This window comes from Malaya genurostris, chromosome 1, assembly GCF_030247185.1.
Source record: "Malaya genurostris strain Urasoe2022 chromosome 1, Malgen_1.1, whole genome shotgun sequence".
NCBI classification, from domain to species: domain Eukaryota; kingdom Metazoa; phylum Arthropoda; class Insecta; order Diptera; family Culicidae; genus Malaya; species Malaya genurostris.
The window spans coordinates 103,456,824-103,480,428 of NC_080570.1; the positions used below are offsets into that span (position 1 = coordinate 103,456,824).

At 39.2% G+C, this 23,605-nt stretch overlaps 2 protein-coding genes across 3 annotated transcripts; both read right to left on the reverse strand.

Moving 5' to 3' along the window:
• Window positions 1-45: 45 nt before the first annotated feature.
• On the reverse strand, window positions 46-2,227 carry LOC131427334 (nose resistant to fluoxetine protein 6-like). Its single transcript, XM_058590416.1, has 4 exons — window positions 1,983-2,227; window positions 1,578-1,926; window positions 908-1,523; window positions 46-819 (listed from the first exon to the last, which is right to left on the reverse strand). The coding sequence occupies exons 1-4, from the start codon at window positions 2,224-2,226 to the stop codon at window positions 46-48; spliced, it is 1,983 nt and encodes a 660-aa protein (XP_058446399.1). The 5' UTR covers window position 2,227.
• A 51-nt stretch (window positions 2,228-2,278) lies between these two features.
• LOC131425289 (nose resistant to fluoxetine protein 6-like) lies at window positions 2,279-22,050 on the reverse strand. 2 transcript variants are annotated; one of them, XM_058587057.1, is made up of 5 exons: window positions 21,354-22,050; window positions 20,966-21,287; window positions 20,277-20,898; window positions 20,001-20,203; window positions 2,279-2,401 (listed from the first exon to the last, which is right to left on the reverse strand). In XM_058587057.1, the coding sequence occupies exons 1-5, from the start codon at window positions 21,619-21,621 to the stop codon at window positions 2,344-2,346; spliced, it is 1,473 nt and encodes a 490-aa protein (XP_058443040.1). In that variant the 5' UTR covers window positions 21,622-22,050; the 3' UTR covers window positions 2,279-2,343. The 2 variants fall into 2 exon arrangements, with proteins under 2 accessions (XP_058443040.1, XP_058443039.1); XM_058587056.1 differs by lacking the exon at window positions 2,279-2,401 and having other exon boundaries at window positions 17,359-20,203.
• Between the last annotated feature and the right edge of the window lie 1,555 nt (window positions 22,051-23,605).

Consider the following 23,605-nt stretch of genomic DNA (forward strand, 5'->3'; position numbering starts at 1 on the left):
CTAATAGCTACAGGTTTTTTCATGAATATATTTCGTTTTTCAAAGTTACCTTTTGAACAATGTAAAAATATTTCTTTCCAGCGATACAAAGGGTTGTTCAATAAACAATGTCCAAATGAAAGACGTTGCAGCCGATATACCAACAACACCCATCAGAATGTATTGCATATTAACAACACTGAAATAAAGCGGCTGTCTAACTGTACTGCCAAAAGTAATGATAATTACTACGTAATGGATCAAATACATGCAGTATGATAACCGAGCGATCGGTTTCCAAACCGCCCAGCTCAGGAAGCTATTCAGAACACTACCGTATCCATTTATGCACATAAAGATTAGCCACATATGACATCCGACCCAAGCGACTCGATGCAATGATTCGTAGAATGCATCACCTAGCAAATCAACTCCACGTGGTTTATAGATTTCATAAGCCGCAAACATGATGAATCCCGATAAAGCTGTTGCAAAAACGGATACTGTGGTAAGGACGATTGCCGACCACTTGACTTGTTTCTCTCGAGTTTGGAAGAGGAAATAGCCGAAACCAATTCCAAGGAACCACGCGGACATACGGGCATGCGTGGCGTAATATGTGGATTGTAAGCGGTGCATCTCCCGGTTCCCCGTCATCGGAGGATTCAACCAAAAGTCGTTATAAGTGAAGGTGGCAAACACACAAACGATAGGAATCATTACCAAAAATGTTATGTTATGTGAAATTAAACTTTTGTATCGCCATAGTAAATATATCAGTACCGGGGAGATGAAGTAAAGCTGCATATCTACCGAAAGATACCAGGTATGAGGAAGGCACTGAAAAAAATAAGAAATTTTAATACACAGTTCATTTAGGATTAATTACCAAATATTGAACATTGTTTCAATATCGTTGAAAACTTACCAACCGATCCGGATTCATGTAATTCTGCACGAACAGCATTGCAGTCCACCAGTTATCGACACAGGCATCGACTGTAGGCTGAACTAAATGACGATACAATGGTCCTTCCCCGAAATGCTCGGCGAAAGCAATCGTGAAAAATATTAAAAATCCATATGCGGGTAAAATACGAATGATTCGATGAATCCAAACTCTCACTATGTCCGTTTTACTAGCATTATTGGTAAGTTTACTCATGAAACCAGTCGTGAGCAACATGGCACTGAGCGCTAGAAATATATCCGCAGATAACGCTGAAACACGGTAACTCAAAATTCCGGGTGCAGTCTCGAAATATTTTTCTCGAGTTGAATGGTTACTGACTGGTATGGTTCGAAAAGCATCATGAACGTGATGAGCTACGATTTGTAGCATCAATATTGATCGTATTCCATTAACACAGTCCAAAGTTTTTGTTTTCTCGTCGGATTTGGTGTTGGTTTCGAGGACCATGACTATGTTATTGTACAAAGAAACATGTTTCATATATTTAGAAATTGATTGTTTTAACAATAAGCCGAGTATCTCCACTATCGTACATGCCACAACCACAGCAGCGATAACACTTAGCACGATACTGAAATATAACAATTATACTACTAGGTTGATCTGCGTTTCTAAATATTCATACATTGCATAAGTTGTGGCTTTTCCGAAACTCTCACTTCCATCATTTTGATGATAACAAAACTCGGTTTGATTGTAATCCAATACAGGATCCAACTCATACTCTAGTGCGAAATATTCCGTTAACTGTTTGATGAACGAAGGTTCGCATGATGCAGGTACACAAATACCCAGCCATAACGCAGAGGACAGAACTTTTGAGTTTTGCAAACCAAGCTGTACCGTGCAGTGTTGACTCTTGATAGATCTTGCCTCATTGGATTCGGTTAGATGCAAACACTGTTCAAAGTTTCCCGGTGTGAAATAGTTACCGTGAAGTAAGCCAGCAGGTGTTTTGCCCCAAGAATCAAAAACTTGAACAAAATCTAGTGTTACAATGAATTTAATTGAAGCAGCTTACCACACTTACAATCTAACGCCCAAAATGTGTCCTTCTGCAGCGCATCAGCAAATAATTCTAAATCAAACGCACACAACTTGTTCTGCCAAGAATCACCGATTGTATAGTTGCTGGAACGAACCTGGCCCAGAAATATCGCGAACGAGTACGGAATATTGTCCATCCGTTGAATCACAGCAGATTTAGGAATCTCACTACTAGAGGAAAGTCCTACATGGAGTACTCCTAGGATTAACCAAACAAATTGCCACATATTGACGACTGAAGCTACCGACGATTGATAGTATGACTATTAATGGATTGTGGCTACTGCATTATCCAATACGCTACACTCGTTCGATAAGGTAAGACGGTTTAGATGGCGATAACGTTACCCCCAAAGAGGTCGTAAATTCGGTGATACTTTATCATGGCTATCGTGAAATGTACTGAAACAACAACCCGGATAGAAGTGATTTGAAAACCAATAATAAAATTCATTATTGAAATTGTATCACTTGTAGAAGTTAACATTATGTAATGTGAAATAAGAGTTAAAATACCTAAAATCATAACAAAGTCTGCATGAAAAAATAGCAATAACATCTTAATAACGAAATAAGATATAATAATTAATTCTGATACTCGATATCTTTAACCTTAATCATCCTGGAAGACGGATCCGGATAAAATTTAGCCTTCTTCAATAGGTTCATGTATATTTATTTGATAAGTTTGATCGGTTTAGTGACGGTTAGTTTGTTTAGTTATAAGATTATAAGCATGCTAGAAGAATTTACTGACTAGTTTTAAAGAATTTGTTCCACTTTCAATACCCACTAGCATAGAATGCAAGTAAATAAAATATTCCATTCTGAATATTAATTATAGAGATAAAGTCTTTGTTTTAATTTCAGTTGTTCGGCTTATCTCTCATGCTCTATTACGATTTAACCAATTATTCGAAACCAAACGAACCAAGCAAAATTCTGCACTTTTGTTATTTTTGTAAATGAATTTCTAGCTAAACACGGTATTATTGTTTAATTAGCTACAAAAAACATGTTTTGGGATTGGTTACAGCATGTATATAAATATTATTTGCAGTTTTGATTGATTTCATTATGTTGAAAGAAAAATCATACGTCGGAAAGCATGCAACCCCGATGCATATATCTTTTCAAAAAAACTTCAATCCATTGAAATTCTTTCTGTCTTTAGGGCGCACATATTGTAAAGTAGATATGATTTGTCTCAATCTTTAGCACCGTGTTCAACACGCACACCGGTAACAGATAATCGTGCCTCCACCTTGATTTTGATTTCTTCTTTTCTTTATCGCATCGACCACAGTACGCTTCGTGCTTCGTTCGTAGAGGCAGTGTTGTGTTTTGTTTTTTCGGTGCACTTTTGTAACATGCTACCATGTCCCAAATTAATATTAATATTCTAATTATAAAAATATATATGTATTTGAGTTCATGCGATAGGAGTAAGGCCTAGTATTGTTAAATTTAGTTAACTGTCATTTCAAACAACGTTGCTACCGAGCACACCCCATGCGATATTCGGCTACCAAAACCGGAACATCACAAACGCTGATAACGATCACAGGTAGAAAAGGAGATGGAGTCGAAGAGAAGCCGGAGGGGGAGACGATCTCGGGGTGAGAGTTCGTTCTGTTCTTGATGAGGCGCGAGCGAGATAAGACGTGAAGATCAGTTGTCCCAAGTCGAGCGAGTCGTACAAAGAAGAAGACGAAGAGTATCGGGCGTGAGCTAGTATCGTGATCCGCTGGAATTAAAGATAGACGATAATTGTCGATTGTTCACCCTCTCGGTAGTGATTACGGAATTAGAAAGTGCCCCCGCGCGGTTAGTGTCCGTTCCCGCAATAATCGCCCGTCCCAAAACTCGTGCATAATCTTGGGAGAAGAAGCGAAATCGGTGTAACCACGAGGCCGGAATGACCGAGCATTCTGAGGCCCGGAATTGAGTTCTGTCCGTGTGCTAAGGCCCTTACCACTACTAGTCGTCGGCCAAGGGAAGCCGCGGAGCCGCAGGCGTCCGTAAAATCGACAATACGGCATATTCACAATAACTTCTCCCCCCCCTTTCGGCAACCACGTGCTCGGAAAAGTAACAGCATATCACGGCAGTTAACCTCTGATAGACGCTAGTTAGACAGCCCCCGAGAGAGTCAAAGGTAAGTCTGCATGCTCAACAGTAAGTACAAAAAAACCACTTACATTCTGGCGATCCAGCGAAGAAATCGACTAGCGATTCTATCGAGAGTTAATTATTTTTGCAATGGATGGAAAGATATGTTTATATGTAGATGTGTGACCAGGGAAGATAACATAGAAAAAAAATTAAATCTCTTTTCAAAGACTTTCTGTTCCTTACAACTACGAGTGAATTTCTTTTGGTGGGTCCATATTTGGTATCCTTAATCGGCAGAAAGAGAGGGAGATACTACGGGTAAAAGATAATTCATGATAGATAATAGAATATTGATTCCATAGGTTTTGTTTAGACGTCGTCCGTTTGTTACTCCCTTCAAATAATATACATATATACTTATATACGGGTGAATTGAGGTGTTAGGTGAACAAAATATCTAGGGACATCCTCATATTGAAATATTACTTGTGATTGAATGACAGATTCTAAAATGCAATTAGACAAAGATTATCTGGAAAAAATGGCAATCACCTTTCTTACTGAAGAAGAACTTCGGTTTGAATTGGAAATACGGAATCTGTTAAAAGATAGGGAACGTAGTACCAGTCTTAATCGTCGGAAATTAAAAAATGCGTTGCGGGAAGAAATCGAAGGGGTAAGACGGGTGTACCTTTACAAACGAGATCCAAGGACAGAACTTATTAATTGTCGTGTGAGATTAGAAAGAGTGTGGAATGAAATTGATATGCAAGATTTAGAGAAAGACATGTCAAGGACGGGTTTATTACATCTATACAACAGACTGAAATTGTTTAAAAAAACCTTCGGTACAACAGAGTGGGCAAATGACGCAAATTGGATTTTTTCCAAGGTAATTCAAACATATCTAGAGTATTTTGAGGTGGAAGAAACGACGCATTTATCTCCATTTACGCGGTATGAGGTCCAAGAATTTTCGAACTCTGTGGCACGAACAATCCCTACGAGCAGTACTGCAGATTTAATTTCACTGACAGTAGAGACGGGCGTCTCAGAGTCCCCGACAAACCCCATAGTTCCTATTGATACAGTATCATCCTTGGCTCAACCAGCAGAGAATTTTTCGAACCCTACACTAACCCAATTAAACGAAAATACAGGTGGCCGAGTGTCAAGCGATATAGAATCAATACTGCGAGTAAGCAGCTTGTCAATTGGGCAGACGCCCGAATCAGTTTCACATTTGTCAGTAGCGGCTGAAGTAACTACCGTTTCATATGTGACAGGTGATGTACTACCACCAACTTGGTCAACCCCGCGTTATCAGGTTTCTACGCGAGTACAGCAATCGAGACATGTGCGTTTTGATTCATCCCGAAATTTGCAAAGTTCACTACAGGGTCTAACGAGCTCCGCAGGTGCAGGTTTTTGTGAGACACCGACGCCAAATAGACCAAAATTAACCACATATTCGAGCAATATAACTAATAAAGTTCCACCAGGTCCACCCCATCCGGTAAACAGTGACTGGTCAGGCGGGTACCCAAATATTCCGGTCATCTCATCACAATGGTCAAATCCGAATGTATTCACCCATTATTCGAACTCACAAGGTCCAACCCCCTGCAATCCGTTCCAGTCTGAATCATACCACATGAACCCAAACCCTTATGAAATCCCTACTCATCAAAATTTCAGCGGGCAAATACAATCGTTATTTCCTTCTGATATCCCTACAAACACTTACGACATCGCTAATGCACCGAGTCGGAGAATCAGTTCTTCCACGATAGATCCTCCTCCTGCGAGAAGGCACAGTGGTGATAGAAGTGATAGAAGCAATAACCCACCGATAGCAACTCCCAGTTTAAACCCATTTCAAGATCACCACTTCACTACGATACCCTACCGGTTAAAAACCATTCCCGTTATGAAATGGCCAATGAAATATGCTGGAGAAGATCGGGGAATGGGCCTGAACGATTTTTTATGGGAAGTAAATGATTGGACGACAGCCGAACAAATTTCCGAGCCTGAGCTTTTAAGATCATTTGGAAGTTTGTTAACTGGTAAGGCAAAAATGTGGTTCACTAGTAACAAACATCGTTTCTTAACGTATTCGGAGTTGATAGATAACTTGAAGGCAACTTTCAGACACCCCGATTTGGATCATTTCGTGTTGCTTGAGATTTATCAACGCCGGCAACAAAAAAATGAGAGTTTCCTAGAATATTTCTTAGAAATAGAAAAAAAATTTAAAAGTCTAACTTCACCGATATCGGAACATGATATAGTTCTAGCGGTGCGTAGAAATTTACGACCAGAGTATAAAAGGGCTCTAATCGGACGGGAATTATTTGACCTTCACGCATTACAGCGTGCAGGGCAAGAAATAGATGCTACAAACACATACCTGTTCTCTAAACCCATTGGCCAATCTCAAACTCACGCAGTCGAGGCTTCCAATGGTATACATGAGCCTAATCCAAATCAGAGGGGAGGAAGAGAACCGAACTCTTTCAAAGGAAATACAAGGCCAAACTTCAGAGGCCACCAGAATCAGCCCGCCTCACAAAATCGAGGGGAACAATTTGGAAACAGGGCGGAAAAAAAATCGTTCAATCGCTACCAAAAGAATAAATTAGATAGTCATCGTGGAAGTAGCCCACCGAAGACTGAAAATAACAAACGTGACTCTCCTGACCCTCTGGAAGGGCCTTCCAAACAAAAGGAGGGGAGTGTATCAGAAGCACAAATTCGAACCCACATTCCACTGAATGACAAATTTGTCTGTTTCAATTGTCGTAGTCAGCAACACAAGACTGAAAAATGCAGCCAACCCTACAAAATTCATTGCCAAGCATGTGGGTTTATGGGATACCCCACTCATAAGTGCCCTTTTTGTTCAAAAAACGAGCAGCGCCGGAGGGAGACCGGCCCCACCAAGTAGTCGTCGGTGTGGAACCGCACGACAATAAAATTGTACCCCGAAACCAAACAATTCTCACTTTGTTTGCTTTGGGATACGAGCCAATTTCCGACTTTAATAATCACGAAGGACAAGATAATCCAGAAAAGCATGTCCTGTCCGTTATCTCGGATGATCGTCCTTTTATACATCCAACCATTTACAATTGCCTGATAAGAACGCTGCTAGATAGCGGAAGTCAGAAAACCTTAATCTCGGTTAAGACGTCGCGATTATGGAAAACCTCTACTACTAAGTTGCATTCATCCAGTTTATGTCTCACCAGTGCCTCGGGGGATCAACTACAGGTATTGGGCAGCGTATATTTGCCGTTTTGTTTCGAGAACGAAACAAAGGTTCTACAAACGATACTGGTCGAAGATCTCCCCGTAGACTGTATCGCTGGTATGGATTTTTTCAAAGCCTTCGGAATCCAAATTTCGATTAACAATTATCGAGTCTTTCAAATAAACGCCGAAGAGAGTCTCGATCAATCTCCATCGAATTTTGTTGAAATCAGTTCCGATCAGAGAAAGGAAATCGAACGAATTAAAAAACTTTTCAAGTCGGCTATGTCGAACAAACTTGACGTAACCTCCCTGACTCAACACACGATAGAACTTAAAGACGAGTATAAGAACTCTCCACCAATTCGAGTAAACCCCTTTCCTTATTCTCCATCAATACACAAAGCGCTGAACGATGAAATTGATCGATTACTTTCCTTGGGGATAATAGAAGAATCCATATCGGATTGGGCACTTAATGCAGTTCCTATTAAGAAACCAAACGGATCGATTCGATTGTGTTTAGATGCACGCAAATTAAACGCACGCACGAAAAGAGATGCGTACCCTCTGGCACATGTGGGAAGAATATTGGGACGTCTAGGAAAAACTCGTTTCCTGAGCACGATCGACCTCAAAGACGCGTTCCTACAGATACCGTTATGTCACAAATCGAGACCATTGACGGCTTTTTGTATACAAGGCCGCGGCATGTTCCAATACACGCGCCTACCGTTTGGTCTTACTAATAGTCCCGCTACACTGTCTCGCCTTATGGATAAAATCCTTGGAAATGGAGCCTTAGAGCCCAAGGTTTTTGTTTACCTGGACGACATTATTGTCGCCAGCGATAGTTTTGAAGAACACATATCCCTATTGGAAGAAGTCGCCGGAAGATTAAATGGAGCTAACCTGTCGATAAATATCGATAAGTCGCAATTTTGCCGATCTGAAGTCCCATTTTTAGGATATTTATTGTCCAGTGAGGGACTCAGACCGGATCCTTCAAAGGTTCAAGGAATCTTAGACTTCGAAGCTCCCAGAACCGTGCGGCAAGTCCGTCGGTTTCTGGGAATGATAAATTACTATCGACGTTTTTTGGCTGACTTTAGTGCCATTACGGCACCCATTTCCGACCTGTTAACAGGCAAGCCGAAAACTATCCGTTGGACACAGGAAGCCGACATGGCTTTTAAACACATCAAGGAACGTTTGATAACAGCCCCCATTTTATCTAATCCGGATTTCGAACAAGAGTTTTGTGTTCAAACCGATGCAAGTGATCGTGCGGTAGCTGGAGTTCTCACTCAACTACAAGAAGGATCGGAGAAAGTTATAAGCTTCTTTTCTCAAAAATTGAACTCTGCCCAGCAAAATTATTCAGCCACTGAGAAGGAAACACTAGCCGCTTTATTGGCGATAGAGAAGTTTAGGGGATATATCGAGGGAAGTCACTTCACCCTAGTGACCGATGCCTCGGCCCTACAATATATTCGCAGTAACAAGTGGCGTCCATCTTCCAGACTAAGTCGATGGAGTTTAGACCTCCAACATTTGGATATGAGCGTTGTTCATAGGCGAGGCATTGATAATATTGTGCCTGATGCACTCTCTAGAAGCATCTGCGCAATTACAGCCATTAACCACCCACCAGATTCGTACGCAAAGTTGGTTCAACAGATTGAAGAGCAGCCCGAGCAATATTCGGACTTCCGGTTAGAGGATGGTCAGCTTTGGAAATACGTACCGGTCGAAGAGGAACCTTTCGACCTTAGATTTGAATGGAAAATGGTCCCCCCACCAGAAAATAGAAGAAAAATAATCGAACAGGAACATGAAGCCTGTTTCCACCTGGGTGCTCTTAAAACACTGAACCGTTTGCAATTGCGGTATTATTGGCCACACATGGCATCCGAGACTCGCAAGGTTGTACAGAAATGTATGGTTTGCAAGGAAAGTAAACCGGCCACCGTTCCAACAATTCCGGTGATGGGGAAACAAAAGCTGGCGGATCGGCCTTGGCAAATTATCGCTATGGATTACGTGGGTCCTTTACCTAAAAGTCGTGCGGGTTTTATGTACATTTTAGTGATTCAAGATTTATTTAGCAAATGGTGCCAAATCCACCCCATGCGACGCATCGAATCGGCGAGTCTTTGCAAGACTCTGCGCGAAGGATGGTTTTTAAGAAACTCCATCCCGGAAATAGTCCTTACAGATAACGCTTCGACTTTCGTATCCAAAGAATTTAGAACACTGTTGAATCGGTACGCTGTGAAACACTGGACAACATCCAGACATCATAGCCAAGGGAATCCGGTAGAACGGCTAAACCGTTCTATCAATGCCGCGATCAGGACGTACTGCAAAAGGGATCAACGGTGTTGGGACACCAACATAGTTGATATTGAGTATGTATTTAATAATACAGTTCATTCGGCTACGGGGCTAACTCCGTTTTTCATCACGCGATGTCACGAAATTGCGGTTAACGGCGAGGACCATCTACGATGGCGACGTAAAGAAGATTATACCGACGAACAGCGGGCAGAGGGGCTGAAGCAAATCAGTGGCGATATTTATGACATCGTCAAGAAAAATCTGCTTAGAGCATATGAAGTCAATTCTCGTCGCTACAATATGCGTAAGCGGTCGCGACCGACTGAATTCAAGATAGGACAACAAATATTTAGGAAAAATTTCAAGCTCTCTAACGCCAGTGAATATTATAACGCCAAGCTGGCGCCAATGTACCTTCCTTGCCGCGTAGTGGCTAAACACGGGTCAAGTTCCTATGAACTGGAAGACACCGATGGTAAGAATTTAGGTATCTGGCCAGCAGAGCATCTTAAACCATAGAATAGGACCCAGGACCGGGTTGGGTATCACTACTAGTTGACTGAGTCGTTGTAATCGTGAGTTGGGAAAACACTGTGTATTCCACCAAAATCACTCGAGAGGCCTTTTCTTTCTTAGTCGACCTAAGATAGAATAAGGACATAACAAGAGTGAGCATTACAATCTTCCTTATGTAGATCAGGTAGTCCTTCAGAGGGAGTTTTAGGACCTATCACAGGGAAGGGAATAGCGATGCCTGTTAGAAACCCAATCATGGTTCAACTAATTATGGGGTTGAAGGAACGGTTAGAGGTTTCCATCGTTGTAGTGCAGACATTTTAGGCCGGCCGAATCAATTATAAGTTTTAATTTGACAAAGTAGCAGTCAATAGGGATAGGCTAAAGGCGTCTTTGACGGAAAGATGATATATTTAAAATCCCTATCGATCTGGATACTTCGAGTGGACTTGCTGATCCCAATCTCACAGAAGAGTTGCCAGAACAGAAAGTCATTAGTTTTGATATTAAGGTCCATCTATCAAGAACATTCTTTCGGCCAGACGTGTTGAGAAATTGCGGGCTTCCTGGAGACGTTTAGATGGGACCGAACTAAATTGAATTCCGAACCGCTCTGATCTAGGATGTACAATTTCTCATATTGACGGCGGAAAGTGTGAAGGGATTTCACCAACACAAATAAAAAAAAAAAAAATTACAACACCCCTTTCTTTCCAAACCGTTACTATGGTCCATGTATTATGAAATTTTGCATGCTATAGAATATCAGAGACACGGGTGTTCAAATCGCCTCGTATGAAGTAATTACCGACTCGCCGTGATGGCCTGCCGATCACGAGGGTCACCCCGTTGCGCGTACTCGATTTGAATACCCGTCTAACTAATTAAACCGAGATGACCAAACAGCCCAAATGAAGGGCATATTTTGCTATTAAAAATTCTGTAAAGCTTTGTTGTGTTTTCGATTAATGAATAGCGTAAATTATCATTATGTTTAGCATTAAAAAAAAAAAAAAAATTAAAAAAACCAGTAACATATATTTTCAATTATTTTTTTTATTGTACCTCGGGGGAAATGTAACATGCTACCATGTCCCAAATTAATATTAATATTCTAATTATAAAAATATATATGTATTTGAGTTCATGCGATAGGAGTAAGGCCTAGTATTGTTAAATTTAGTTAACTGTCATTTCAAACAACGTTGCTACCGAGCACACCCCATGCGATATTCGGCTACCAAAACCGGAACATCACAAACGCTGATAACGATCACAGGTAGAAAAGGAGATGGAGTCGAAGAGAAGCCGGAGGGGGAGACGATCTCGGGGTGAGAGTTCGTTCTGTTCTTGATGAGGCGCGAGCGAGATAAGACGTGAAGATCAGTTGTCCCAAGTCGAGCGAGTCGTACAAAGAAGAAGACGAAGAGTATCGGGCGTGAGCTAGTATCGTGATCCGCTGGAATTAAAGATAGACGATAATTGTCGATTGTTCACCCTCTCGGTAGTGATTACGGAATTAGAAAGTGCCCCCGCGCGGTTAGTGTCCGTTCCCGCAATAATCGCCCGTCCCAAAACTCGTGCATAATCTTGGGAGAAGAAGCGAAATCGGTGTAACCACGAGGCCGGAATGACCGAGCATTCTGAGGCCCGGAATTGAGTTCTGTCCGTGTGCTAAGGCCCTTACCACTACTAGTCGTCGGCCAAGGGAAGCCGCGGAGCCGCAGGCGTCCGTAAAATCGACAATACGGCATATTCACAATAACTTCTCCCCCCCCTTTCGGCAACCACGTGCTCGGAAAAGTAACAGCATATCACGGCAGTTAACCTCTGATAGACGCTAGTTAGACAGCCCCCGAGAGAGTCAAAGGTAAGTCTGCATGCTCAACAGTAAGTACAAAAAAACTACTTACACTTTATAGGACGGTTTGAAATTTAAGACATTCATCACCTTATAATTTCGGAACCGAAGGTCAGACTTGGAAAACATATCGTCAACTGACGTCTTTTGTCTGACACCCGAGCGTCGAAACAGACTTATTCTTATAATCAACTTTACGTACACAGAATACAAATTCTGCATATCTTGTCACGTTACCATATTTGGAACATGAAATATAGCTTGAAAATTTTGCCGAAAATCATTATGATTCAGTCTATTTTGTAAAATTATGTCACCAGTACAATTCGTATTTGTTTCACTGTTGTACCTAGAGATAGGCAAAACAGTTCATTTCAAAGAAACGTTCAGTGATGCAGAGTTCTATTAAAAGCACTAGTTCTCGAGAGCCGTTCGTTCGTTCTTTTCATAGTTAATTTGCCTGTTGAATGAATTGATCTCAATTAGAACTGAGGTTTCGTAGTTTCAAAAAGGATTGCGCGAGCAAAAAAAAGATCCACGACTTTGAACTGAAGAATTACCGTTCTCAAAAAAAGAACTGTTGATCATTCATTCTTTCAAAAGAACTAGTTCTTTTGAACAGTTCGCGAACGAATTGTCTATCTTTAGTTGTAACTTCGTAGCCTAATCCGGTGTTATACAGTGAAGAGATGAGATAAACAAACGTTTTTCGAAAAATAAAAAAAAAACGAATTCGGAGGTTTCTACTATTCATCACAAGAATATACTTAAATTAGCATACGGAATCGGAATCGAACAACGAAAGCGGATAAAATACGTGAATTTTGTATATGACCATAATACTGAAATCGGAGTGAGCTATGATTAAGTGTATTGGTATTATAAGATTGTATTGTATAATAAGATGCACATAAATGGAGCGTAACAGTTTATTCATTCAAATATTTAAAAAAAGCTGATTGCGAGAGCGGTCACTTGAACCGAGAATCATTGGATCACAAATTTCATCCGTTATTCGACTGAACCACAGAAGCACACATCTGTTTGGCTGGTAAATAGTGCAAATAAATCCACGTGGTCGCACTTGCTAGCCGAATGGAAATTACATTCGAAACCAGTAAAATTCAATTTTAATGAATATCATATGTGGGGTTCGGTAACCTGTAAAATTCAATTTTTTGGTGTGTAGTCAAAGTAGGTTCAAATCGCCCCAAACTACACACCAAAAAAATTGAATTTCACTGGTGACTTAATCCCTCATACGATGTTATTCATAAAGACCTAATTTGCCAAATGACGGAAAATTTTATTTGTAATTACTTAATGTTAGATTAGCTTCAACTTTACTTATTTTAACTGTAACTTGCATTCTGCTAGCAAGTTCGACTGTACGAATTTAAATGCACCTTTTACCAGCCAAGCAGATGTGTGCTTCTGTGGCTCCGTCGATTAACAGCCGTACTGTGTGATCCAAAGATTCTAGGTTCTAGTCCCGCCAGTATTCATTTCTTTCAATGACTTACATGTCATGGAATTTAAGACACAATATTTAATTTTCTTTCACGTAAATTTACGTGAACTACGACGCTCCATTTATGTGCATCTAATAAGATGTAAAATCACAGGGTTTTTTCGAAGTGTGTAACAAGGCTTACACACTGGAATAGAAAAGTTTTCAAGTTATTTGCATTATGTTTGAGTAATTGAAGTTATAAGAGATACGTTTGTGAAAATAGGCTTCACCATCTCTGGGAAATTTAGGTGAGCTTCGTTTTAGAGTTATTTATCAGGTCATCAAAAGATGAGATAACTCACAAGATCACAAACTCCTATCTCATGCCTTTCCTTGAGGTTTGGTGAATGGTTCGGTGTCTGCTGGGTGGGTGCTATCACCTTCTGCGCTTGTAGCAGAATGAGAGGGTGTGAGTTGGTTTGTATGTAATCACTCATTCGGAACGCAAAAAATCTTAAAAAATTGAACACCCGTGAGTTTATACTTAATACTGACTGATACACGACAATCGAGGTGGTGGACGAATTGGCTTTAGAGGCGTTATTATTTAAGCAGTGAATCTTGCGTTTTCTGGACTGAGAAACACCTATCGGTCAAACAAACCGATAGTTCTTCTTAGGTAAAGAATCGACACACACTTAATGTATTCGAATAGAGGGTGCTGGGAACCATCAACGGCGGAGTGTAGATGCAAGATCGAACGTTGAGACGGCATAAGAAGCACGCATTGCAATAGCTTCTTGGAGAACCACCTATCATTCAAACTGCACGAATAAGACGACATTACGTGAGGGTGACTTATGAAATATTGTTGCCTCGGGCGGCTGGCGAAGAGCCCCATCGATGAATCTACATGGAAACGTATTCTAGATACAGCAAAGATCACCACTTCCATGGCATAACCGTCTTAAAGTACCTAGCTACGAAAATCGCTGTGCTTTGATTAATCTTCCTACACTACAAAACAGACAAATTATTCTTCAGCGACTGTTTGTTTTCGAATTGCTTTCAAATAACATCGGCTGCCCAACACTTTTGGAGAGACTGCATTCCAATATTCCTGTAAGATCATTGCGGAGAACAGACTTTCTTCGATCAGTCCATCGCACACAGTACGGTCAAAATAATCCTATGGATGTTTGTTGTCATCGCTTCAATAGTGTTTATCATTTATTCGATTTTTCGATGAACAAAGATGCATTTGAAATTGAAATATTTATGTGAGGTAGTAGTTATATACTAATAGACTGTGCGATAATTTTATTTTAATCGAAGACAAATTTCAAATGAATAAGTAAGGACTAGGCTTATAGGTGAGGCAAGTAAATTGTATTCCGATAGAGTTTCTGAATTATTTTTATTGTTTCTTATAATGTACAATATTTGATCATATTTGCGGTATTTTTCTCCATTATCATATGTTGGACTCATAGAAAGTTTCTCCTGAAAACGGGGGTTCCCCCCTAAAATTCGAGCGCGGATAAAAAAGCTATGGTTTGCCTAATTTTTAAACTTTATGAAGTTATTATTATTTATTAGAGACTGATACAAAAATATTTTTTGTTAAAATATAGTGTAATTTCTGATATATGATTGTTCAAAGAAAGACATGTTACTTTCGCAGAGGTGAATAGTGTGTAGTTAATTCTTGAACACACTGTTTTATCGGACTAAGTTGGCGGTTCAATGCATAGGACACTGTTCTTACAAGCCAGTTGCCGCGTATGTTCGAGCTTTGACCTGGAAGAATTTTAAGTGTCAATAGGATCGTAGCACCAACCATGTTTGTTGAAACAGAAGGTCAGTTTCCACAAAAGGAATGTAATACCAAGGCATTGCTTTGCTTTGATTATAGAACATTTGTTTTTTTGTTGGGTTTTGGGTTTAAACAGCAATGATGTTAGAGTTAGAGTAGTTAATTTATTATTAAAAAAAGGTTACAAAGTGTCAGGTCCGACAAAAAAAATCATAATGCCTTGAAAAATGAACGATTATGGACTATGTATGTTACGTATCTTAGCATTAGATTGCCCAAGGAAGCCATTTTGAATGCTTTTCGATTCCAATTAGTAGAAAAATATGTACACAATGGCACAATTGCTTAAAAAATTGTGACTTTTTGTAGAACATAATTTGTTACATGACTATAAATAATATAAAAATATGGAAAACTTTGTTATTCTATTGCAGTTTTTTTTCTATTTTTTCTAATAAAAATAAATCCACTTTTATCCAATTCTGACTTCCGATTCTCAAACTGTAGGATGATGAATTTTTAAAATCCAATGCTATATAGAAGATGACAATACCGAAAAGCTTCAAAGTTGGACTCAATTTATTCGTCATATGGCCGTACGAATCGGTTTGGGTTATGCTTATTCCTGAAGACCGGTTCTGAAAGTACCTTAAATTACCCTAAACTCTAAAGTGGAAATTGTCGAAGTAATTAATATTATGGAATGTTTAATCGATTGTTACACTTTTAGATTCAAATTCGATCCGACTTGCAGTTTCGACATTACAGAGTAATGAGTGATTAAAGTCTCAAATTGCCACTTAAAACGACTGACATTAGAATAATGTCATGAAAATTGAAACACCGAAAAATATTCATGCAAAAAACACATGCGGATTGATAAAAAAGGTATCATCTCACTGCTAGGTGGATTAAGCACGTTTTTCTTTCTCGTATCCAGAAGCTGTAGCATGTGATCATCATAATATCAAATTGAGTTATTTATTTGATCTCACTCTACTCGAGTATGTAATCACTTTGAAATACGAATTTCGAGGCTCACAAGAGCGAGCTCTTTAGAGTGAAGTCTTTTACAGCAAAGGCTCACTGAAGACGTGAATTAGGAATCTGACAATAAGCAATCCCAGATCATATATTATTTCGATTCCAAAAAATGTCTTATTTATTTCGACTAATTGGGACAATGAACGAGTATCTCATTTCTGCCCACTTCTGGTTGGTGTGGTCATGAAAAAATTCATATGACTTGACGAGAATCGATACGTTTTGAAGACCATAGAAACATTTTGCATACCTTAGATATGACGAGGGGTGGATATAGAGTGTTGGTGATTGCCGAAAATTTGACAGAAGCTGCTATATTGCTATCTATATTGTATACAACATTTTCAATCCGGTAGAAGATGCTACAAGAACTCGAGTCTCTCAATGCATGAACCGCGAGAGAATTTTTCTACATTCCTTCGCTCCACTTCATACTCTGAGTATTTCACGGCCCTTAAAAAAATTACAGTCTGATAATGATCGTTGCTGTGTGGAATTTCCCAAGAGAGAATCGCAAGTTGACAATTATCGCAGAAAATCGAGTCGATGATTCAACTTGATGATTCTCATACTAGGTTGCAATATTTCAAAACCCTTGTGTGGAGCATTCACAGTCATTTTCATAGACACAACTTATACAAAGGTTATATGCACATAGTTAAAATAAGCGGCAATAGTAAAATGATTCTATCGCCTGTATAGAATCGGATCGCGAAACGAGAATAAGCGACCGTTTGTTGCTTCAGAGAGAATTCCCACAGCAGCGTGCTAGCCTTTGATTCTCAGAAATGTCATCGAGAGAAATTCGCTCTCCCACTGGTGTCGATTCTATGGTAAATGAGCCATGCCGGGTTTTTGTTGTTGCGATGATTTCCAACTCTCTTTTTTTATTTTATGATTCAATCGTTGAAGAGTTGCCAAAGAACGTTCTTTGATACGATAAAAGCCATCCTTGGATATAGCAAGTGCCTTTAAAACGGGGGGTGTATTTTTAGTAACAGCATAACTCCGAAACTACTGAACGGATTGCTATCAAATTTGGCACAGATACTTCTTGCTCTTCAGAGATGGCTATGAGTGTATTTTTATGGGGAAGGGGGCCTAGCAAGGGTCTTTAACAGGAGATCATGAATAATTGGAAGAGTATCGATACTTTTTGAAGACCATTTTGAAGGATGAGTATCGATACCTTTTGAAGACTTTTTGAAATTGTTGTTTTGAATTGCATGGATAAATTGTATATATGATCAAACATAACTCCAAAACAACTCAATAGATTATTAACCATCTTGGCACAAGTAATTCTTGCTGTTCATAGGTTCTTATAAGAGATATTTTAAAGCGGAGGGGGGTGGGTGGTTGTGGTTGCAGTAAGTGTTTGATAACAGGGGAAATTTGAGGCTAAATGTTTCTAGTTTTACGAAATCGAAATTTTTTGACAGGCACCGATATTTATTACAACAAAGAGATGATCGTTACGATATTTAAACGCGTGAAAAGATAGCAAGTGTCCATTGAAGAAGCTCTCCGCTCAATTGTTTGTAAATATCGGAATAATTCCATAACAACTCAGTAAATTATCGCCAAACTTGACAGATGTACTTTTTGCAATTCAGAGGTGGTAATAAAGCTATTTTTCCTTGTCGAGATCATATATTCATTGCACAGGTGAACAAAAGGTCGTAGTTTGTAGAAAGTGCCTCTAAAAAGAGGTTTATTGTTAAATTTATCTTATTTGTCGACAAACGAGGGAGGATGTAGACTAGGAGAAAAGAGTCTCAAAAATCAATTTTCACAAAATCACAAAAATATTCACAAGAGGCAGGGGGAATAAATATTCTTAACCAAGCGAGGTAGAGTTGATCTGAATTGACGAAGAAATCATAAAATTAATGTGCATTTTTTTCATGTAAATTGAGAAGTTTAAGTTTACGATAACATTTGAATTAACTGAATCGTTATTCTGTAGAATGAAAGTGTTATCTAACGTAGTTATGAAAAGCCTTTCGTTATCAAATAATCATTATCACAATCTTGAGCAACAGTGTGGAAATAACTTGTGTTTCACTACGCTCTGAGTATTTCAATAATCAGAACAATTTCTAAAACTGTTTTTGCGGCCTTGCCTTCACGAAACATTTCTGAGAAACGCCGGGTAATGCAGCTAGTATGATATAAAGAAGAGCGTATTATTCAAAGGACTTGTTAGTTAGATGCAGGAAAAAACAATCACTTTGGCAATGCCGATAGCCAATTTCTGAACCACAGACAATAACGGTCAAAACAACAACCGAAAATAATAGTCAGAACATTTAACATCTTTTTTAACTAAATTTCTGTTTGAGCTGTTAGTAGAGTATTCTCACTATCTTTTTTTAACTAAACTCACTATCTTTTTTTAACTAAACTCACTATTAGATCTTTTTTCAACTAAACGCGAAAACTGTTAGAAAATCTGATATTTACCGTATCCCACCAGAAGGAGATCGTTGACGTCAAATGTATTTTTGATATCAAGTTCCTGAAGAAGGTCTTTCTGCGGCTGACGATTAGCGAGATGAGAATGCCCAAGCCACTATTAGTCCTCGAAAGAGAATGAGGGCTTTTGACCGAATCTGGAAGAATTGTTCCTTTAAAATTTATTCTTGCATCGCCTAATGGAATGAGTCCTATTTTGATGCAATTATTAAGCTTTTGCTTTTTAATAATCATTTTCGGAGTTTCCCAAAATTTTTGCTCGCAAGTTTTTTTTTTTCAAAAGTAACAGCAAAAAGATAACATAATGTGATATCAATTGAAAAATTGATGAACTGAGATCAAATTAAGATTTCAATGTGATGTTGTTATCATAATAAGATTTCAATTTGCTCTCGTTTTGATGTTTGACTTTGCTCGGGTAGTACTACGATCATACTGACACTAAGAATGCTTCTAGGTTGGGGCTTAGACATACAACTGGCTTGTAAGATTCATTGAATCACCAACCCGGGATTACACTGTACTACTCCTTATAATACAAGTTATTCATACATAATATAATCAACTTCTTAACAACAGTTTGTCTAAGGTTACAAAAGGTATTTCAAATATACTACTCCAGAGTATAGCGACACTTGTAGTCAATCCTATAGCACCCCAGATTCGATAAAAGATATCCATCACACTAAAGTAACTATCTGTTTTCACTGAAGCAATGGACGCCATAAGCAGCAGTTGTAAATGCAACAAATACATCGTGAACGAAAGTTTAGACAAAGGTTGCCAAAGAGCGGAGCTTAACAGCTCGTTGATAAGTCCACCCTTGCCATTCACACAAGCAAAGATGATCCACATAACGCAAATATCGAAAACGGGTCGGTGAAGTGCTTCAAAAAATGCATCCGCTACGTTGGAGAAGTCGTTGAAGTCTGTTCTTACAAACTCATAGAAAGAGTACATAATCAGTCCTAGAAGTGCGAAACAGACAGACCATCCAATGGCATAGTGTCGTTTTGTTAAATAAACGTCAGTCGATTTCGTCTTGTATAGAATGTAACCAAAGATTGTTCCGAACAACCAAACACCCATACGAGCATGAGTCGGGTAATAAGTTAAATCATACCGATCTAGCATCTTTGGATCATTCCGATTTATCCTGAAGCCATTGACGAGAAACGTTGTGAATACACATCCCATGGATAGCAAGGCCAACAAAGCAATTCCAATTAAAACACGTTTACCGTAGCGCCACAAAGGATAGATAAGAGCAGGACCGAGGATATATAGTTGCATGTCGACAGATAGATACCAAGTCCAACCGAGACACTGCGTGAAAGAAAAAGAAGAAAGTTGACCGAATTAGATTATATGTTAAAATGCATATATTAATTGAGCATACCATGCTTCTCGGATTAACATAGTTTTGTATATGCAGCAGAGCAGACCACCAATATTTGGAGCACGTTTCATCGTCTGCATCTATTATAGTCTTCCACATAATGCCTTCTCCCATGTATTTAGCGAACGAAACCACAAAAAGTACCAAAGCCGCGAAAGGGGCTGTAACTCGAATATATCGATGAAGGTATAACATCAGTGGGTTGATCTTCCTTTTTTTGTCCAGCTCTTTAAGTAAATTCCAAGCTACCAAAATTCCACTCAGCGCCAGAAACGTATCTACCACCAAATATCCCATATCGAATAAGACTACTGATCCGAAACCGCTGAGATAACTCGATCTTACTGAATCATTATTAACTGGTACTAGACTTATAGTTCCATAAATGTGTACAACGATAATCCAGATCATAGAAATAGCACGAATCCCGTGGACGCAATCAATCGTATCTGATTTACTCTCGATGACTTTCGGCTTTGGAGCGATGTGCAGAATACTCCGTAAGTTCCGGTACAATGAGAATGCACTATATAGACTAACGACGTCGCGTTTCAGTTGGATTTGTACTAATTCGTAGATTGTACTAGATAGTACTAGAGCAGTGATAATAGAGAAGATTACACTGAAATCGAATATTTTCTGTTATTCACATATACTAACTAAAGATTTCCGGTTTCAATTTAACTCACATTGCTGTTACTACACCGCCGTCGTACAAAATATCGCGTTCTTGAATGCAAAACAAATCCTGATTTATATCGGTTATAACAACAACTCCTCGGGTTATTAAATATTCTCCATAAAGCTGTCTTGCAAACACCGGTGTACAGAAATGTGGTACACACAAGGACGAAACGAAAGGCGGTAAGCTGCTAGAAAGGGTTGCCAAAAACGTACAATGTTGTCCACGAACCCCCTGCCAACTGTACAGACGACACTGATCGAAGTTTCCAAAGGCGTTACCATTGCCATGATACATACCGGAAGGAATCTTTCCCCAAGAATCAAACCCTAGTTTGATATAATAAAATTATTACTATGCACTATTGAACATTACACTAATTTTGTATCACTCACACTCCAATCCGTGATGTTCTCGATTCAAATACGCTACTGACAGTTGTTGCATTGTGCTTAAACATAGTTGATCCTCTGATTGCAAAACCAATGTGTTATCATATCCAATAAGAAAATCCAGGAACTGACGATTCAAGAGAAGCATCTCCTCTATGCCGAACTCATTATTTCGAGATTTACTTTGATTACGATTGACAACTTGAACAGACGCACATGACTTCAACAGAAGTATACAAGAGAGCGTAATTGTTATCCTAGTTACAATCATGTTTCCAACTTAGTTGTTTGCACAAGACTAACCCTAGTGAGGGAAGATCATTCATAATATTAAGTGAGTTCTTGTTGTAATCGCAGCGTTGAACTCTAATCGATAAGATATGAAATTGAATAAGTGTTCGCACTACGGTTGTAACAATTCCATAGTAATGAAAATAGAACTTTGTCCAGTCGGAAGGAAGCACACAGGTTAGGTCGATGATTACATGATAAACCGTTCCAGGTTCCAACATAATAAGCTGAACCCATAGTTTACCTATTTCATTGATATAAAAGCTGTGATAATCGACCCATATATCAGCCTGAATTTATTATGTTCGACGATTGAATATGTGAGTATGTACGAAAAAGGCAACCTTCTCCATGACTGTAAGGCCAATGTATAGGTACAAATCAAACTGTAGATCGCTTACCATGAAAGGCGTAGTCACAGTTATCAGGACACACAGAAAGATTCCTTAGAAAATATGGAACGCAAACTAGATGATGATAACAAAAATCGTACAAAATCTACCATTACATCGATCTACTAGACCAAAAAAAATAATGCAAAAAATATAAAGCACAAAGGGAATGTGTAGTTGTTATGACTTTTCTGGAGTACTAGTATAACGTAACACAGCAAAATAATGATGAAGTTGTACATAAAATGTCAGAATAGATTTGTGAATAAAGGAGGGAGATGACAGGTGATACGTATAGATCAAGCGCAAAAGAAGGACTATTTTTTCGCATGGTTGCCAGTAAGACAGTAAGTTGTGAGTGAAAACTAGAGATTGAGGAAGGATATTCGCAAGTGTTTCTCAATACAATGGAATAATGATATACTTTTGGATGTAAATTTCGTGTCATGATGCAATAGAAGAATTCTGCGCTTTGCACATCTAGCAAACCTGTCAATAACTTCATCAATCAAACCGCTTCGAAGTTACAACTGAGACAGCAATTTGTTTTCAACTGACATAAGCATAAGCCTTTGAAGCCTCATCAGATCTAGACCCAGAAGCGGAACAGAGAGACCAACAAGTATCCCTGCTGAGCTGAGTAATTGCTTCTTGAATCTGTGCACGGAAAAGACACATACACAGTGGCTGGCTGAATGTTCTCACCAACTTGATTGTAAAAAGTATCGAGGCCTAAAACTCCTCAATACCGCATGCAAGGCACATTCTACGTAGAGTTCTGTTCAGTGCCTGATGCTATAATACTTTGTCGATAAATATCAATGCGGTTTTCGAGAAGGGCGATCAGCTACAGATAAGACGCACATGCTTCTTGGTTTTGCGGCAATGACAATGATCTTATTGATGAGGATCGTAAAGCTGTGGGAGAGGTTTTTGTATCATTCAAGAGAAAACTGTGAGAATAGGATAGACCATAAACTCTACTAAGATAAAGTATATGTCTGGTAGAGAATAAAACAGTCCAAAAGGTGTCGTATACGTGAATGAGATGAATGGTGTACGATACGAGATTGTCGACGAGTTCATATATCTTGGAACGCTAGTGACATGCGATTATGTGTTGCAGCTGCTAATAGGGCTCTTTACAGACCAGTTGAAATCCCGTAGCAAGCAGACGCGCTATACAAGTCGTTTATACTACCTGTGAAAAGAATGGAGAATAACGCATAAGCATTAATCACGAGCTGTACCAAGTATACAAACATGTGGACATCGGAAGGCTTTTAAAACACTACAGACTACAGTGGATTGGACTGTAGTGAGTATGGCGGGAACCTGAAAGAGGTCATCGAGGAAGATGCACGTGCTAGGAGAGTACAGCGCGACTCGAGAACGGCAACTCAAAATTGAATTAACTAGAAATCTAAAACTCGTTCGGTCATTATCTGGAGACGGGATATGCGCCATTAAAGTAAGTAAGCTATACCAATTGGGACCATGCTACAGATTTCACGGTCATAATAATTATGCTAGCAGTTTTGCACACTGACTTAGGAAGACGTGGCTAAATTG

What these genes read in the sequence shown, in the direction of transcription:
- LOC131425289 (XM_058587056.1), bottom strand. Translation starts at nt 21,621, where the DNA reads ATGATTGTAACTAGGATAACAATTACGCTCTCTTGTATACTTCTGTTG. An exon ending in AGAACATCACGGATTGGAGT is followed by an intron (nt 21,288 to 21,353) that starts GTGAGTGATACA and finishes ATATCAAACTAG; the next exon opens with GGTTTGATTCTTGGGGAAAG. An exon ending in GGCGGTGTAGTAACAGCAAT is followed by an intron (nt 20,899 to 20,965) that starts GTGAGTTAAATT and finishes ATTCGATTTCAG; the next exon opens with TGTAATCTTCTCTATTATCA.
- LOC131427334 (XM_058590416.1), bottom strand. Translation starts at nt 2,226, where the DNA reads ATGTGGCAATTTGTTTGGTTAATCCTAGGAGTACTCCATGTAGGACTT. An exon ending in CACATTTTGGGCGTTAGATT is followed by an intron (nt 1,927 to 1,982) that starts GTAAGTGTGGTA and finishes ATTTTGTTCAAG; the next exon opens with TTTTTGATTCTTGGGGCAAA. An exon ending in AAAGCCACAACTTATGCAAT is followed by an intron (nt 1,524 to 1,577) that starts GTATGAATATTT and finishes GTTATATTTCAG; the next exon opens with TATCGTGCTAAGTGTTATCG.